This window comes from Mustela erminea, chromosome 1 (genome assembly GCF_009829155.1).
Source record: "Mustela erminea isolate mMusErm1 chromosome 1, mMusErm1.Pri, whole genome shotgun sequence".
NCBI classification, from domain to species: Eukaryota; Metazoa; Chordata; class Mammalia; order Carnivora; family Mustelidae; genus Mustela; species Mustela erminea.
Window position 1 is genome coordinate 27,013,326 of NC_045614.1, and position 18,706 is coordinate 27,032,031.

General features: G+C 44.9%; 1 protein-coding gene across 10 annotated transcripts in view; it reads left to right on the forward strand.

Annotated features, from left to right (window-relative positions):
• PXK (PX domain containing serine/threonine kinase like) overlaps nucleotides 1-18,706 on the forward strand; it is an 80,881-nt gene that overhangs the window by 56,126 nt on the left and 6,049 nt on the right. For 7 of the 10 annotated variants that reach the window (XM_032323694.1, XM_032323616.1, XM_032323636.1 and 4 more), the window contains 5 exons: nucleotides 2,468-2,516; nucleotides 8,752-8,829; nucleotides 9,365-9,451; nucleotides 10,336-10,405; nucleotides 12,991-13,053. In XM_032323694.1, the coding sequence (XP_032179585.1) occupies nucleotides 2,468-2,516; nucleotides 8,752-8,829; nucleotides 9,365-9,451; nucleotides 10,336-10,405; nucleotides 12,991-13,053 (347 nt within the window). The remainder of the gene's footprint in view (nucleotides 1-2,467; nucleotides 2,517-8,751; nucleotides 8,830-9,364; nucleotides 9,452-10,335; nucleotides 10,406-12,990; nucleotides 13,054-18,706) is intronic. The other 3 variants (XM_032323704.1, XM_032323626.1, XM_032323674.1) reach the window with 1 other exon arrangement.

Sequence of the window (18,706 nt, forward strand, 5' to 3'; positions counted from 1 at the left end):
TCAGCTGACACTGGTGTGTTCCTCTCCCAAGGAGCCACCTTTAATAACAGTGTGAATATGGAAGAATAGACCCAATTAGGGAAATGAAACAATTTTTGCACATACTCATTTTAAAAGAAAATGCCTTTGGGGCGCCTGGGTGGCTCAGTGGGTTAAAGCCTCTGCCTTCGGCTCAGGTCATGATCCCAGGGTCCGGGAATCCAGCCTTGCATTGAGCTCTCTGCTCAGCAGCGAACCTGCTTCTGCCTCTCTGTCTGCCTCCCTCTCTGCCTACTTGTAATCTCTGTCTGTCAAATAAATAAATAAAATCTTTTAAAAATAAATAAAAGAAAATGCCTTTGTAGTTGGGGAACAACCCGGATTCGTGCTGATGTACTTGGGTTTGCGTTTGTAGCTGCCATGGTCCAAACCTCTTCCATGCTCCTCCCAGCCATCCAAGTCTAAAGGGAAGCCACATTGTTTTTTCCTCACTGAGGTCTTTCTACCCCGCGGCCTTCAGTCTTGAGAAGAGTACTTGAAGAGGCGTGAACTCTGTTCAGTTAAAATACTTTTTCTGGAAGTAAATGGGCCTGTGCCCTTGATGAGGAGAGTTCTGTCTCTACTGCCAGAGGTGCCCAGGGAGCACTGTGGGGAAAAGTTAACTGTATCATTTCTACTTGTGAAGTATTTCCTGTTTTTTAAAAAGGGGACTCCGCAAGGCAAGGCTCCTGCAGAGCCACGGGGGCACTGACCAAGCAGCCATGTAAATTCCCCAAACTGTCTTAGCCGAAGTAGCTCAGAATTCCTCATGCTGTTGTTTCTAGTCACATAATTTTGGAAGAGAGAATTGATATACTCTAAAAGCTGCCTTTTTAAAAGAAGATTTTTAAATTTATTTTGTTTATTTATTTGACAGAGAGAGGGAACACAAGCAGGGGGAATGGGAGAGGGAGAAGCAGGCTTCCCGCTGAGCAGAGAGCTTGATGTGGGGCTTGATCCTAGGACCCTGGGATCATGATCTGAGCTGAAGGCAGACGCTTAACAACTGAGCCACCCAGGGACCCCTGGTTTGTTGTTATTTTAAGATTTTATTTATTTATTTGACAGAGAAAGATCACAAGTGGCAGAGAGACAGGCAGAGAGAGGGGGAAGCAGGCTCCCTGCTGAGCAGAGATCCTGATACAGGGCTTGATCCCAGGACCCTGAGATCATGACCTGAGCTGAAGGCAGAGGCTTTAACCCACTGAGCCACCCAGACACCCCAGGTTTTTTTTTTTTTTTAAAGAGAATATAAGAAATACTTCTCAGAAGAAAATTATTTTCTTGTTAGATTCCAATCAGAACAGAGTCTTTCTACTTAACATTTTTATTTTACTGAGCTCTAGAATAATTTTTTTTTTTTTAAGATTTTGTTTATTTATTTGTCAGGGATAGAGGGAGAGAGAGCGAGCGAGCACAGGCAGACAGAGAGGCAGGCAGAGGCAGAGGCAGAGGGAAACGCAGGCTCCCTGCCGAGCAAGGAGCCCAATGTGGGACTCGATCCCAGGACGCTGGGATCATGACCCGAGCCGAAGGCAGCTGCTCAACCAACTGAGCCACCCAGGCGTCCCTAGAATAATTTTTTTTTTTTTAAAGATTTATTTATTTATTTATTTGTCAGAGAAACCGCGAGCGAGAGCGAGCACAGGCAGACAGAGAGGCAGGCAGAGTCAGAGGGAGAAGCAGGCTCCCTGCGGAGCAAGGAGCCCGATGTGGGACTCGATCCCAGGACGCTGGGATCATGACCTGAGCCGAAGGCAGCTGCTTAACCAACTGAGCCACCCAGGCGTCCCCCTAGAATAATTTTTTTAAAGATTTATTTATTTAAGAGAGAGAGCGCGTGAGAGCAGGGGGGAGGGGCAGAGGACAAGAGAGACAGAGAGAGAGCATCTTAAGCAGACTCCACACTGAGCATAGAGCCCAGTATAGGGCTTAATCTCACGACCCGGAGATCATGACCTGAGCTGAAACCAAGAGTCGGATACTTAACTGACTGTGCCCCCCACAGAATAAATTTTATCCTTTTCTTGGGTTTAATAAAAAAGGGGGAAAATCGGTTATTCTGTTTAGAAATATCTACTGCATAATTATTTGCAATATAATAATATAATAATTTACAAAACTAATTTTTAAAAGTATTTATTAGTGTATTCTACAGCATAAGAGGACCGTTGCCCTGCCATGTGGGGAAATAGTCTTCAGTACAAGGCTGACCCAGTCTCTCCTTGGTACCACCTCTGATACTGGGGGGCAGTGAGGAGGTGCTGAGCTTTTTCTGTGGTCACATTGGGTGGCCCGTAAACTTTGTCCATCAGCATGAAATGGTGGACTGGGCCAGGGCTGGGGGACGTGGGAACCTCATGGCCTAAAGATATCTCGTCCTGTTTTGATCCTGTTCTGAGAGGACATCTGGCTTAAGAAAGATTTTGTTTGTTTCTTTTCTTAACAGATTATTCAGTGATGTTTTACTAACCACTTCTGAAAAGCCACAGTTTAAGGTAAAGCAAATCATACCATTTTTTTTTTTGGTTTGTGACATATATAAGTTGATGTTGAAACTTAGTGCTTTTAAAAAAATTATTGAAGTAGAATTGACATGCCACATTATGTTAGTCTCAGATGTCCAACAACATAATGACTTGATATTCATGTACATTATGAAGTCATCTCCACAGTAAGTCTAGTTAACATCTGTCACTATATATAGTTAAAATTCTTTACTTCTTGTGGTGAGAATTTTTAAGATTTACTTTCTTAAAAAAAAAAAAAGATTTACTTTCTTAGCAACTTTAAAGTATACAATATAGTACCTTAATAATAGTCACCATGCTGTACATTATGTCCCTATGACTTAACTTATTTTGGGACTGGAAGTTTGTACCTTTTGCCCCCTCCACCTGTTTCATCTGCCCCACCCTCCTGACCTGGCAACCACCATTCTCTTCTCTGTGAACAGTGTGTTCTCTATGAGTTCAGGTTTGGTTTTGTTTTTAGAGCCCACATATAAATGAGATCATATGGTATTCGTCTTTCTCTCTCTAACTTATTTCACTTAGCATAATGCCCCCAAGCTCCATTCATGTTGTTGCAAATGGAAGGATATCCTTTTTTTTTTTTTTTAAAGATTTTATTTATTTATTTGAGAGAGAGTGCAAGTGAGCAGGAGCAGGGGGAGAGTCAGAAGGAGAGGGAGAAGCAGGCTGCACACTGAGCAGGGAGCCCGATGTGGGACTCGATCCCAGGACCCTGGGACCCAGACCCGAGCGGAAGGCAGCTGCCTAACCGACTGAGCCACCCAGGCGTCCCAGGACTTCCTTTTTTATGGCCAAGTAATATTCCATTGTGTATACCCACATTTTCTTAATCTATTCATCCACTGATAGACACTTAGACAACCATTGTTTCCATTTCGTGGTATAAATAATGCTGCAGTGAACATGGAAGTGCATATCTTTTTTTTTTTTTTAAGATTTTATTTATTTATTTGACAGACAGAGATCACAGTAGGCAGAGAGAGGAGGAAGCAGGCTCCCTGCTGAGCAGAGAGCCCGATGCAGGGGCTTGATCCCAGGACCCTGGGATCATGACCTGAGCCGAAGGCAGAGTCTTTAACCCACTGAGACACCCAGGCACCCCAGTGCATATCTTTTTGATTCAGTGTTTTCATATCCTTCAGATAAATAGCCAGAAGTGGAATTGCTGGATCATTTGGTAGTTCTATTTTTAATTTTTTGAGGAGCCTACATACTATTTTCCCAATTTACATCTCCACCTATAGTATAAAGGTTTCTTTTTTCTCCACATCCTCGCCAGCAGTTGTTATCTTGTCTTTGTGGTACTAGCTGTTGCAACAGATGTTAGGTGATACCTCCTGTGGTTTTGATTTGCATTTCCGTGATTAGTGATGTTGAGCACCTTCTCATTAGATGTTGGCCATCTGTGTGTCAAGTTAGTGCTTTTTTTAATCAAACAAGAGAAGATACAGTATTTCTTTTAATTGACATACAGATAACATGCAATATCCTCTTAGTTTGTGTACATCAAAGTGATTTGATATTTTTTATATATTATGAAATGATCCCAACAATAACTCTAGTTACCATCTGTCACCACACAAAGTCATTAAAATATCGACTATATCCTCTATGTTGTAATGAATGTAGCTTATTAATTTTATAATGGAAGTTTAGGTACAGAGTTTATAATAGTGAAAATTTGAAAACATTCTAGTATCTGTGCTGCCAAAGCGAGCACTTGAAAACAATCTAAATATTCTAAAATGAGGGACTAATTTAAGAATTTATGGTGTATCTGTTTGACAAAATGTTTTATATCTAATGAAAGTAAAATTTTTAAAGACATTGTAGTAGCATGGAAAACGACTATTTGGGCTAAGGTGGAAAGACAAGCAAGATAAAAATACAATGTGTAAAAAGAATACCTTGTCTAGCAGAAAGTCAGCAAGGAAAATCCTGGGAAGTAGCAGTGTCGTGTGGTATCATGGGACGAGTAGGGGCTTTAGAACCCAAAAACACTCAGGATGATGCCTTACTTCGCTTTTTTTATACTAGCCATTTATCTATCGCTGCTTTTCTCAGACATGACATTTTTTTAAAGATTTTATTTATTTGTCAGAGAGAAAGCACAAGCAGGGAGAACAGCAGGGAGAGGGAAAAGCAGATTCCCCACTGAGCAGGAAGCCCCATGGGGAGCTTGATCCCAGAACTCTGGGATCGTGACGTGAGCCAAAGGCAGATGCTTAACCGACTAAGCCACCCAGGTGTCCCATCATACACGACATTTGACATTTTGGATCAGATAGTTGTTTGTTGTGGGGGCGGTCTTGTGCATTGTCAGACATTAAACACCTTCCCTGGCCTGTACCCACTAGATGCAAACAGCACTTCCCTTCCACCCCAAACATTGTGATGATAAAAAATGTCTCCAAAAATTGGCAAGTGTTCCCTAGAGAGGGAAGGGAGCAAAACAAGCCTTATTTGAGATCTCTCATCTATGGGCCTGGTCTTTGAGTTGATATTTACTCAGTGTGTACAACTGGTGAGTAACACCTGTTTATTGTTCTTGGTCAACTGAGATGGACAACTGAGATGAATAGAGACATGGGCACGTGGGCAGCGTCGGGGGGCAGGACTGGCTCTCCTCAGGGCTCAAGGTCAGTTCTGTTCTGGGCAGTAGGATGAAGGAGGATTCTTCCTCCTCTCCATATTCCAGAAGAACGTGTGATATTATTATGATGAAATTCCGTTTAGGAAAAACAAAAACAAGGTGGGGTCAGAAGATTGTACAGGAGAGGAAAACATTTTCCTTTGTCCTGTTTTGCCAGTCTGAGGAGTTTGACAAAAATAGCTTGTTTGAATCTGAAGTAGGAAAGAAAAAATTTAAATCCATCTCTTCTTCACTGAAACTCCCCAGGAAATACATTTGGCCTTGTAAATAAATAAGCTCTCCCCAACCCTGTCCAGCCTAGGAATTAGTGCTAGACCTTGTTCTTTCTCTGAACCAGAGAGTCTGTGCAACAATGACAACGTGATTTAAAATTCAAGGTTAATTTCTTGTGTATGTACATTCTTTCTGGAAAGATACACAAGAAACTGGTGACATTTGTTGCCTCCATGAAGGAGAACACATTGGCAGACTCGTTACTGTGTATGTATCCTTTCATATCTTTGAATTTTGAACCATATTACCTATTCAAAGGTTTTTAAATTTTAATTTTTAAAAGAATAATAGAGACAGGGGCGTCTGGGTGGCTCAGTGGGTTCAAGCCTCTGCCTTCGGCTCAGGTCATGATCTCAGGGTCCTGGGATCAAGCCCCGCATCGGGCTCTCTGCTCAGCAGGGAGCCTGCTTCCTCCTCTCTCTCTGCCTGCCACTCTGCCTACTTGTGATGTCTGTCTGTCAAATAAATAAAATCTTTAAAAAGAAGAAGAAGAAGAATAGAGACAGAAAGTTCAACATGATCCAGCTGTCTGTTTCTCAGACCTGAAGAAACAACAGGTCAGAAGCATACCAGGTACCAGACTAGAAGAGTATCTTCCGGAAGAGTATCTTCTGGCAGGGGGCGCCTTCGAGGCTCAGTCCATTGAGCATCCAATTCTTGATTTCAGCTCAGCTCATCATATCAGGGTTGTGGGATCAAGCCCCACATCGGGCTCTGTGCTGAAGCCTGCTTAGGATTCTCTCTCTCCCTCTGCTCCACCCTCTAGCTCTCCAAAAAAAAAAAAAAAGAATGTCTTCCGGCCGGAAAAAGCTTAAGCTTATGAAATACAGAAAATAAAACTTTCACAGAAAAAATTTCTCTGAAGTTATAAAATACGACAATTAATTGAATTGGTTTGTGTGTGTTCCATAAGCTGTATATATTTTTTATTTTCATTATGATAAAAAAAACATAAAAGTTATCCTATTAACCATTTTTTAAAAAGGTTTTATTTATTTATTTGACAGAGAGAGATCACAAGTAGGCAGAGAGGCAGTCAGAGAGAGGGGGGAAGAAGGCTCCCTGCTGAGCACCCTGAGACCATGACCTGAGCCAAAGGCAGAGGCTTAACCCACTGAGCCACCCAGGCGCCCCCCTCTTAACCATTTTTAAGTGTACACTTTAGTAGTGTTAACTGTGTTCACATTTGTTGTGTAACATACTCCTAGAACGTTTTTATATCAGTAACTGAAACTCAAGACCCATCAGACAACTCCCCCGTTAACCCACCCTCAGCCCTTGGCAAATACACTTCTTTCTGCTTCCATAACTTTGACTATTTCAGATGGCTTATATACCCGGAAGCTTACAGTATTTGTTCTTTTGTGACTGGCTCATTTCAATCAGTGTAATGTCCTCTGTGTTCATGTGTTCCTTTTTTTTTTTTCCTAAGATTTTATTTATTTATTTGAGAGAGAGAGAGAGAGCAAAGAGAGAGGGAGAAGCAAGTTCCCTGCTGAGCAGGAAGCCTGATGTGGGGCTCGATCCCAGGGCCGGGGATCATGACCCTAACCGAAAGCAGACACTTAACCCACTGAGCCATTCATGTTCCCCAGGATTTCTTTTCTTTTCTTTTTGAAGACTGAATACTATTCCACTGTATGCATATACCACATTTTGTTTATCCATTCCTCTATCAATGGACATTTGGGCTTTTTTCACCTCTCAGCCATTGTGAATAATGCAGTGAACTTGGGTGTGCACATATCTCTTCATCACCCTGCTTTCCAGTCTTTGGGATGTGTACCCAGAAGTGAGATTGCTGGATCATGTGGTATTTCTATTTTTAGCCTTTCGAGAAACTTTGTGGTGTCTTCCACAGTAGCCACACCATTTTACGTTCCCACTGTCAGTGCACGAGGGCTCCAATTTCTCCCTGTCCTCGCCAACACTTGTTATTTTCTGTTTTTGCAATAATGACCATCCTAATGTGTGTGAGGTGGTATCTCAGCATGGTTTCAATTTACATTCCTCTAATGAGAGATGTTGATTAATCTTTTCATACACTTGTTGCCCATTGTTAAATCTTCTTTGAGGAAATGTCTCTTCAGGTCCTTTGCCTGTTTTTTGTTTTATTTTCCTCTTAGATTTTCTAATCTTTTTTTTTCAAGCTTTATTCTGGTATCATCTATTTTTTTGTGACACATCCATTTTTGTTTTTTCCATCAGGTTATTTATTTTCTTTTGTCAGGTTGTAAGAGTTCTTTGTATATTTTGGTTCTTACCCCTTGTTAAATATATGATTCCCAATTATTTCCTCCCGTACCATAGGTTCCTTTTTACTCTATTGATCATTTCCTTTGCTATGCAGAAGTTTCCAGAAAGTTCTCTCTGTCTGTTTTTGCTTTTCTTGCCTGTGCTTTTGGGGTCTTATCCAAAATCATTGTTAGATCCAATAACTTAAAGCTTCTGTTGTGTTCTAGGAGTTTTATAGTTTCAGGTCTTCCGTCCAGTTTTGAGTTAATTTTTGCACATGGCATAAGGTGAGGGTCCAGCTTCATTCTTTCACATTCAATTTTCCTAGCACCGTTTATTGAAGACACTGTCCTTTCTCTACCATGTATTTTTGGCACCCTGCTCAAATATCATTTCACCTTCTACCACATGAGAGTTTTATTTCTAGGCTCTCTATTCTGTCCTCTTGTCCTCTTGGTCCATGTATCTGTCTGTATGCCAATAGGACATTATTTTGATTATTGTAATTTTGTAATATATTTTGAAATCGAGAAGTGTGATGCCTCCGATTTTGATCTTCTGTTTCAGGTTTTGCCATTTGAGGCCCCTTGAGTTATTTGAGTTACTTGGAACATGTCATGTTTATTTACATGTTTCATATATTCATTACTAAAAAATGGTACTGCGGTGAGCATGGTGGGGATGGATAATATTCGAGTGGGTACCTGTGACTGGTTCTTTTTTTTTTTTTTTTAAGATTTTATTTATTTATTTGACAGACAGAGATCACAAATAGGCAGAGAGGCAGGCAGAGTGAGAGGAAGGGAAGCAGGCTCCCTGCTGAGCAGAAAGCCCAATGCAGGGCTTGATTCCAGGACCGAGACGATGACCTGAGTTGAAGGCAGAGGCTTTAACCCACTGAGCCACTCAGGCGTCCCCTGGCTCTATTGCAGACTCCCTCCTTTGTGATAACCAACCAATTAAGTCCTGTATTAAAACCAGGGCTTAAGAAAATCTCTGACCATTTTATTCAGTGGGTTATGTATTCTTTTCTTTCAGATCCCCACAAAGTTAAAAGAGGCATTGAGAATCGCCAAAGAATGTATAGAGAAAAGACTAATTGAAGAACAGAAACAGGTACATGTTACTAGCTCCTTAATGGCTTTTGATCTTTTAGTGTCCCCATCCTTTGCCGCCGTATTCCCAGTGACTTACCTTTGACTGGTTGTTCATTCCATAAACGTTTCTTGCATCCTTGCTCTGAACCAGGCTGCATGCTCAATGCTGTGAGGTAGCCAATTACTTCACAGTCCTGCCCTCAAGGTGCTGAGCCTGTGGGGGGAGACAAGCACATCCATAACACATGGTCTTCCTTTATGATTGGGGCAGGCAGGGTAGAGGTGGGGGGCACACGTGGTCCTTGCTCTGAAGGTGCTGGGAGCCACACTTGTCTTCCATAGAGGAGCAAAGGGCAGGAAGGAACAGGGGGAAAGGAGAAAGGTCTTCAGCTTCTGGCAGACTCTTCTCTCAGACATCCAGACCCAGGCTTGGAGGCAACAGGCTGAGGAAGGACAAAATTTTCATCCAAAATAACTTGATTTGGAAAACATGTTAGAGATTTTCACTGATGTAGGATGCACTTACATTTGTGATGAATTGTGGTCTCTCAAAGATTCACCAGCATCGAAGACTGACAAGAGCTCAGTCTCACCATGGATCTGAAGAAGAAAGGAAAAAGAGAAAGATTTTAGCTCGAAAGGTAAGTGTGGTGTCTCTGGATTCTTTGTGAATTCTTTTTTTTTTTTTTTTAAGATTTTTTTTTTATTTATGAGAGAAAGAGAGAAAGCATGAGCGGGGGAGAGGGAGAAGCAGGCTCCCCCCTGAGGAGGGAGCCAGATGGCCAGGCTTGATCCCAGGACGCTGAGATCATGACCTGAGCCGAAGGCAGATGCTTAACCAACTGAGCCACCCAGGCATCCCCTCGTTGCGAATTCTTGGCTACATGTGAAGAAAGCTGTAGGTTAATAGTGCACATTTAGTTAATGACAAGATTTTGTGCTATATCTCCTTGAAAGCTAAAACTATTTCCAGATGACTGATGCAGCTTTTAAAAAAGAGCCACATAATATCAGTGGAGAAATGGACTGTATAGTTTCCTGGCTTGCTGGGATGATTACAGCCTAATGTAATTGGGGAGAATGACTGGCCTGAGATAGGAAACTCAGCGTTCTTGGTTTTATTCCCCTTTTTGGTTGTGGCTTGTGGCTTCTTTTTTTTTTTTTTTTTTTTTAATATTTTATTTATTTATTTGTCAGAGAGAGAGGGAGAGAGAGAGAGCACAGGCGGACAGAATGGCAGACAGAGGCAGAGGGAGAAGCAGGCTCCCTGCCAAGCAAGGAGCCCGATGTGGGACTCGATCCCAGGACGCTGGGATCATGACCTGAGCCGAAGGCAGCGGCTTAACCCACTGAGCCACCCAGGCGTCCCGGCTCGTGGCTTCTTAACTATATTAAATTATGAGGCCAAATATGACCTCGTATGTAGCTAGTTTCACTGTGTGCCTGGAAAATATTTGTGTTCTAACTCTCGGCTTCAGTGTGTTTATCCTTTGCTGCCCTCCATCTCTCTCTCTTATTTTTAAAGAAGTCAAAACGATCTGCTGTTGAGAACAGTGAAGAGCACTCAGCAAAATACAGCAACTCCAATAATTCAGGTAACTGGTTATAGATTGTAGTGGGGCCTCCGGGCCCAAGGGTCAGGATGAGGAGTCAAGAGTTTTTGGCTTCTAGTGGCCAGACACTGAGCAGTGTAGGGAACAAGAGAACCCTGCCCCTAGTAAAGAATTGTGACAGCATTCACGGGCTCACAGGACTCATGTGCTGAAGAATCCTCAGAGGTTATGGGGTAACCCGGCCTCTGCACTAATGGTGAGATTTGATCAAAGATGGGCTTGAGGCATGGGTGAAAAACCAACCCAACTAACAACATGAGGCCTCCTGTTTGTTAGTAGAACCTTCTCGAATAGAAACGACCCTGAGTCTTGCCCTCTACTCTGGTCCCTACATGGTGGGAGGAACTGCCCTTATACGTGGGTTGAGGAAAGCACTGAACAGTGTGTGGGTGTGGTGGGGGAGGGGTGGCAAAGAGCATCATTCCAGAAGGGCTGGGGTGGCACAGAGCATGGTTCTCTCACCCGCTCCTGGCTGCCCCTCGCCCAGCCCCGGTGGCTGTGGACCTTAGTATCTCCATCTTCGGAAATCAGGGCCAGATTGAAAGATCCTTTGGGGACTTCAGTTTTTCCATCTTATGCATCCTATGAATTGTTTTTTTTCTTCCCCCTTATGAATCTGTGAGGTAGAGTTCCACATAGAGAGGGCATGGCTTCATTCGAACCTGCACAGCTTCAGCTTAGCCTGGAGGGCCAAGGAGAGGGGAGGTTTTGTTAGGTTGAGGGATAGCTGCGTATACTTTGAGACAGGAGAAGGGCTGAGCAGAGAGGGAGAAGCTGAAGATGTGCAAGAGAGAGTGACCGGAAGGCCAAGAGGTTAGGCTCAGGAGCCCAGCTGTCAGCCTCACCGAAGAGGAAGCCCGTCCATCTCTTCCTGGGAGGCAGGAGCCAGGAGAACTGGATGAAGAGGCAGAAGCATTTAAAAGTGGAAGGAAGGGAGGACATGGAGGGTGTTCATAGCTCGTGCCTGCTCGCGTCTTCCCCGCACAGTCAGTGAAGAGATGCCTGCCAGGGCACACAGGACTCGAGTCCTGGACCGGCTGCAGCCAGAGGTAGCAGGCGGTGCGGGTGAGGCTGGAAGTCGGGAGCGGGGCTCTTGGAGAGGGTCGTCGACTTCAGGAAGAGGCGGGAATGTGCTGACACCACTGCCTGCAGACTTGAGCTGCAGAAGGGAGAGAGGTGGGGAGGCCCCCAGTGAAGACCAAGGCCGGCTCCTCAGGGATAGTCGCTGCTGTGGCCAGTGGGCAGTTCCAGAGTTGGAGGTCTCCTTTCTCCACAGTTGATGAAATGGATATGGGCCAGTCATCATCAGCGTTAGGCTGAGACTCATGTCTCCGCCCAGCATGTCGGGCAGATTCTGTCCAGTGGCTCATTCCTTAGAAGGCAGAGAAAGCCTGGCTCAGTGTTCTCCACCTTCCCGAGGCCCTGCCTGCCTGCAAGGCTCTGGGCCCCATGCACCCGGATGAGACTCCACAGACTCCCAGGACCCCGCCACGCCTTCAAGAAGTTCAGGAAAGCCATGTAGCCATTGGTGGAAATGGACAGATCATCTCCAGACCCCACTGGAATCACACGTGCCATCTTCTCCCCTTTACATATCTCCGTCAGGATGTGTTGGGTTTTACCTCATTTTTCAGTAAAACGCCTCTCCTGTTTATAGGGAGGTGAGAGAATAAGGCGAACAGGGAAAAGCTACTCCGCTTGAGGGAGATGTGGTTTAACTGGGACGTTTCTCCTCACACCCAGTGTCGGTGCTGTGCCCAGCCTGTCCTGTGGGTGGTAGGTGAGATGATGGTTGGAGGCTTCTCAGAGGCCTGATTGAGGGCCTCCCTCGAGCTTCGGTCACTCACTCCAGAGGACCTCTGTGGTGGGGAGGGGGCTTCCCGTGGCCACAGAAAGGCTTATGTAGGAACCTCTCTGCTCGTTGGGCTGCTTTCGTGTCAGGCTAGCAGGATGTTCTCTGGGGACTCCTGAGCAAAGGGGGGATGCTGAGAATATGGGAATATGCAGGCTATTTTAATGGAAAAAAAGGTTCTTACTGGATTTCATCTAAGAAGAGGCCTGGGATATCCACAAACCAAACAGGCTGACCCTATCTAGTTGAACGTAGCTGCTGATTAAATGGAACTTCTGCAGAGAGCACTGTCAGTTGGATGCTGTGGAGAATTCTTGCTTCCTCTAGAGTGGCCTCCCCTGGATGGCTTTGTCCCCTGTACCACTTGTGGCCACTGTCGTTTGTCATTCATTATGCAGGGGCAGAGGCTGTGTCAGGAGCCAATTGCACAAGCCGTCGACAGCTCAGAGTTTGTTTCAACCCAGGCAGGGTGTAGAAGGCAGCGGGTAGCAGGGAGCCCTTAGTGGCCTGGGGACGAAGCATACCCTGCACCCTGGGAGAAACCTGTGGTCACTGGGTCCAGGCTCTGAATTCTCTGTCCCTCCCCACCTTTTACCACAAGACCCACCCACTCAGCCAAGTGCAGATCCTCAGACAACAGTGGGTACCCAGCTCAGGCCAGATTCTAGATGTCTGTCTTTGGTCCCCAGGAGGGTTTGTCTGTGTTTTCTCTTAGCAGGATCTGGGGCCAGCTCACCTCTCACATCCCCGTCGTCACCGACTCCACCCTCTACAGCAGGTGAGTGATGAAGCCGCAGTCCCTGCCACCCTCCTCTCACCCAGCAGGAGGGGGAGTGGGGCTCTTTGCCTTCTGGCCCAGGCACAAGCGTTGCAGGGGTCAGCCTTCTCCAGGGACCCCCTGGGGAGGGCACACTGGGAGAGCTGAGGGTCTCTCTGTCTCAAGTCCCACTTCATGAGGAGTGGAGTATTTGGTTTCAGAGGCAGCAGCCACCCTCTACCTCCAGCCTGCTCTCGTGCTAAAAGGCATCATGCTGGGCTCCTCAGCATGATGCCCTGGTACGTGCTGAGCCGATCTGAGCCAATCGAAACAGTTGTGCTGCTGCTGGGGTGCCTTGTCCTGCCAGAGCTCTCCCCTTGGGGAGCCCAGGCTCAATGTCATTTTGTCACCAAGCAGCACTGGTGAAATGCCCAGGTGTGGGAGCGATGGAACCACCTAGCTTCTGCTTTCCTGATGACTATTCATGCTGTGACTAGCCTTTGTTTTGCCCTTGCGAATTCAGTCAGATTACCATGAGTTTGGTTTGAAAAAAAAAAAAAAGCATTGATGGGATGGCCCCAATTCCCCAAACCAGTGAGGTTGTGGAGCAACAGGGGCTGTCACTCGTCGCGGCTGAGAACACGAAACAGCATGGCCACTCTGGAAGAATCGGGCGGTTCATTTCTAAAACTAAACACAGAACTATCATAGGATCCAGCATTCCTGCTCCTAGGTCTTTATCCTAATGAGCTGGAAACTCACGTTCACACAGAAACTTACACACAAATGCTTATAGAAGCTATGTTCCTAATCACTAAAAGCTGGAAGCCACCAAGATGTCCTCCAGTAAGTAAACTGTGGTACATCCATACGGTGGAATATTATTAACATTAAAAAGAAATGAGTTAAAACTGGCATATTGCTAAGTGAAAGAAGCCAATCTGAGAAGACTGTATACTCTATGATTTCAGCTATATAATATTCTATAAGAGGCAGAACTGTAGAAACAGCAAAAAAATCAGTGGTTTTTAAAAGAGGGGAACCATAGGGAACTTCTGTAACTATCAGGTCAACTTTCTATAAACCCAAAACGGCTCTCAAAAATAAAACATTAATTTTTTTTAAATGAAAAAAAAAGAAAAAGAAAAAATGGGAAGAATATATCTTGGGGAATATTTATAAGAATAGTCTCTAATTCTTTCCCTCTTTCTTTTTTGAATTAGTATCTCTTTTCTGACCATTTTGCATGCCTCAGAAAAACACACTGGTGGACCAGTATTTCTTTTCACTTCTTAAGGGAACCAGATGCTCTCAACATCAGAGGAGCTGGTTCTGGCTTTCAGAGCTTGTCAGCTGTGCTTGGAAGAGTTGCTGCAGCTCTCTGGAGGGAGGGTCACTGCCTGGGGCTGATTTATGAGTTGACAGTTCCGTATTCATCAAGGCCTAAGGCAGCACCAAGGAGCTATCAAGAACTTTACCCATCTGCTCTCAAATCTTCTAACTGACCTTCCTGAGAAAATGACAAGCAAGTGTAAAGGGAATAGTTTGCACAGCTTACTTCTGGCTGGTGGTATCTCCTCTTGCTGACTGAGGGTGGTTCCTGGTGGCTTGCTGCCGAGTGTTCTGGGCCAGGACCCGTTTTGAGGATCCAAGTACCTGGTTCATGGGAATGATATTCTTTTCCCTGGCCGACTTTATGAGCAGCTTTTACAAGAAAGCCACCAAATACTGTTCAAGAAAGAATACAGTCTTCTCTCTTGTGTAGGGGTGACTTGTATAGACTAGTCAGAAATTTCTGGAACTCCACTGCCCAGATCATGTTCAGCCATTTAATGGAAGAAAGGATATTAATTTCACACCACTTAGACATTTGAAGGAAATTGAATGAAGAGTGAGAATCCATAAATGCTTCTTTAATGCACGAGATGTCTCTTTAGTTACATAGAGCACCTACTGTATGCATTAGAGTGGTTGTGGGACGTTAACTTCCAGTTCTCATTTTTAAATGCCTTGGGGAATTATCAATCTATTTGGATTTTTTCGTGAACCCTCTGATTTTACCTGTGTTTTGAATTCGAGCTATCTCATACTGTAGCAGGTTTACGTGAGATGAGGACATTTTTAGAATGAGAGAAGAAGGGATCTTTTGTAATTGGAGGCAATGTTGGAAAAACGTTGAGGTGAGTGGGAGCGGCAGGGGGCTTTACTGTGAATTTGATCGGACCTGTTCTGAAAGGGAGTTGTAAGGATTGAGCTGGAAAACATGTGAAGACCCAAGCACAGAGCCTGGCAGAGGTGGTAGGTTCCCAGCAATTATTGGCTCCTTTCCTTTATCTCCTCTCATGATTTGTTGATGAACGGTCTCCGCCCTGAAGACTCTACTCTGACCTCTGCTGGGCACTTACTGTAATGCATCTCTTAAAAATGGTAAGCATTCGCTTGTCAACCCAGCATTTCAGGCCCTAAACGGTGAGTTTATTCATTCAGTTACTCAGGATGCGTTGAATGTGCTGGACACCGTGGTTGGTCCTGGGTTACAGGGATGAATAGGGCCCTAGTTCGTGTGGAGTTCTTTTTCCAGTGCCTCTCAAGAACTCCAAGAAATAGACATTATTAAACAAGTGCTTTCCTTGGGGTCCAACTCTGGTAATTTTTCTACTCCCACTATTTCCCCTCTTTCAGTAGAGAATCTCTACCTGAAAAACTACTGCACCAGCTTCTGTTCTGTGCCAGGCAGAAGGGAGCCACAGACAGGTAGTGGTTTGGTGCTGCCGTGCCCGTTTGCTGCTCAGTAAATCCTTGTTGCTGGTTTGCCTGGGCTTGCCCTGCCTTCAAGGCCACTGCTGGGTGAGAGCAGACGCCCAGCCTACGGGTGGCATCTTCTGGCTGGTCGGTCCCTGCCTAGACTGATCCTCCTTCTAAGACAGGAGGCCAAGCTTCTCAGTGGGCTCATCTTTCTCATTGCTTCTTTGCACGCTGCCCATCTTGTTGCTGGAATCACATTTACTCCAATTTATGTCTTTATTTCTAGGTCAAGTTTATCATTAAAAAAAAAAAAAGGCATGCTTATCTGGGAACCAAGTGAAGAATAGTGTCTTCTAGCTTTATGATAAAAGGCAGTTTTCTCAATAAAGGAAGGAAGAATCTTCACTTTGAAGGAAAGTATTCAACTAACAATTCCTGCTCAAGGTAGCTTCTCAAACACAACTCAGTCTGGGAGCCCTTGGGAACTATGCTTTGGGCCAGGGAACCTAAACTTGAGGGTGAACACTTGCTAGTTCTGGGACCTTGGGCAAGACAGTTGGCCTCCCTAATTCTGGTTTCTCATTTGTCAGTGAGGATAGTAACAGTGCTTGCCTACAGGAGTTTTTATGAGGATCCAGCACATTCCACGTGTATGGGGTTAGAACAGCACCTGGCATACACAAGCCCTCACTACACTGTTCCTTATCAGGAGACCTTGATGAATCACTTTACATGTCTGGGTGTTGGCTCCCTCCTCTGTCAAAGGCAAAAAGGTCAGAATTAAGGGAAGACTGTCTCATTGTCCCTTCTAATCAAGCATACTGTAAATCCACTGGGGATCCCGTTTGCTCAGCAAGAGATCAACTTAGGCAAGTTCCGTTGGCCACATTGTCTTCCTCCTGAAAAATGTCAGCCTTAAGCACGTTCGTGGTAGCTGACAGTGGTCTTAGGCTCCCTGACTTTTAGTATGGGGCAGAAGGACATACGATGATAAGCTAAGCGGTCTGACTCTCATGAGCTCTCCAGCAAGCAGGTAAGGGCTGGGGCCTCCCGCATTCCTTACCGCCCCTCCTGCCATGGCTCCTCTTCCTGAGGTCCTTACCAGATTGATGGAAGAAATGCCATTTCCCTAGGTCTGCTGGTCATTCCTTTGGGAGGAGTGAGATTCTCTAAAACTTCTGCTTCAATTCTTATATTTTCAGTGAGACCATTCCTTTCTTTTCTGCTGAAGGTTATACTTCCTGCCTCTGGAAAGTCACTCTTTCAAGAGCTTTAAAATTCTTTGTCCTGACTTATTTCATGGTAAATATCCCCAACTTGTGTTTACACTTTGTATTCCTAGAACTGAGTAGTTTAGAAGGTCCCAGTTTATACACACACACACACACACACACACACACACACACAACACTCTGGCACTCTTTTTGGGAGTAGATAGGCCTGTCATCTTGCTATTGTGTGTGTGTGTAGTTTCTTTTTAAAACAGGTGTGCAAAAGAGTGTTTTGGGAAAGCTAACTGAGAAGAGACCCTCAACGATTGTTGTTTTTAATAAGCATATCTAACATATTTTAGGCATTTACTTTGTGCAAGGCACTGTTCTATGTAATTTAAAGTCATGGTTTGATTTAATCCCCATGAATACCTTCCTTTCCAGTGAGAGTAGTTCCTACTAAAGCTCCATTTTAAAGGCAAAGAAAACGGAGGCCCTAGTGAGGTTAAGGGATTTTGACCAAGGTCACACAAGTGGGGGATGCTAGAGCCAGGATCCAAACTTGGTTCCGACCTTGAACATTTACTGGGTTGGTTTTTTTTTTTTTTAAGATTTTATTTATTTATATGACAGACAGAGATCACTAGTAGGCAGAGAGAGAGGAGGAAGCAGGCTCCCTGCTGAGCAGAGAGCCCCATGTGGGGCTCGATCCCAGGACCCTGGGATCATGACCTGAGCCACCCAGGCGCCCCTACCTGGTTGGTTTTGGTGGAGTGCCTGTTCTCTAGGGTGCACAGTAGGGTGTGTGCTGTTAAACACTGCTCTGTGGCCTGAAAAGAGCCCTGAAGGTAGAGTCGGAGCACTCTGGGCCAGAGTCCTAGCTCTGCCACTTTACAGCTGAGACCTTGGACAAGTAATTTCCATTCTCTGAAGCTGACTTCTAAAAGAATTCCTGGTCTTTATTAGGTCGTGTACACCACAAAGCTTTATAAGCAGCGATGTGCTATAAAGTGGAAGCCATGAATGACCCGCAAGAGAACTCTAGCCCTTTTGCTTGCAGCTAATAATTTAAAGGAAGTCATTTTGGAGAGAAAGCTGGCAATTCATAGAAAACTCAGTGTGTCAGAATGAGTGGGGAGAGAGGGGAGTTTCAAATCTAGAGAGCTGACGAGGGAAAACAGAGCCTTATGGGCACAGAGTGACTGAAAGCTTGAATAATAGGAAGGATGATTGAGAATAAGTAAGACACAAAAAAGAGATATATTTATTTAGAATGTTGGGAATTTCCAGACTCTGTCTGGCCAGGTGAAAGTCTGAAACCCATTCTTGGCTCAGAATCCGTGTCTCCGGCCATAAGAATTGCTTCTTTTTCTCGAAACCTCCACACACATACAAAGCAGTTGCCATCTTTGGGATGAGCAGGTCGGCCTTCAGTGTTTCTCTGAAGAGTGTGTTGGCTCTGCTCTCCTGCCCTCTTTCAGCCCTCCTTCCCCACCTCCACGCCCAAGGCGGTAAGGCTGGTGTGGGTAGAGGTGGCACAGGGCAGAGTGTCCCCAGCATCCTCCCAGAGCTGTCCCTGGGGAGTGGTCAGCCTGCCCAGCCCCTCGTGGGCCTCATTTCTCAGCCCCTCGTGGGCCTCATTTCTCAGCCCCTCTGCAGACAAAGCGATTCTCCCCGTTCATCAGGAACTCTGGGATTCTGTCAGGAAGAGCATTATC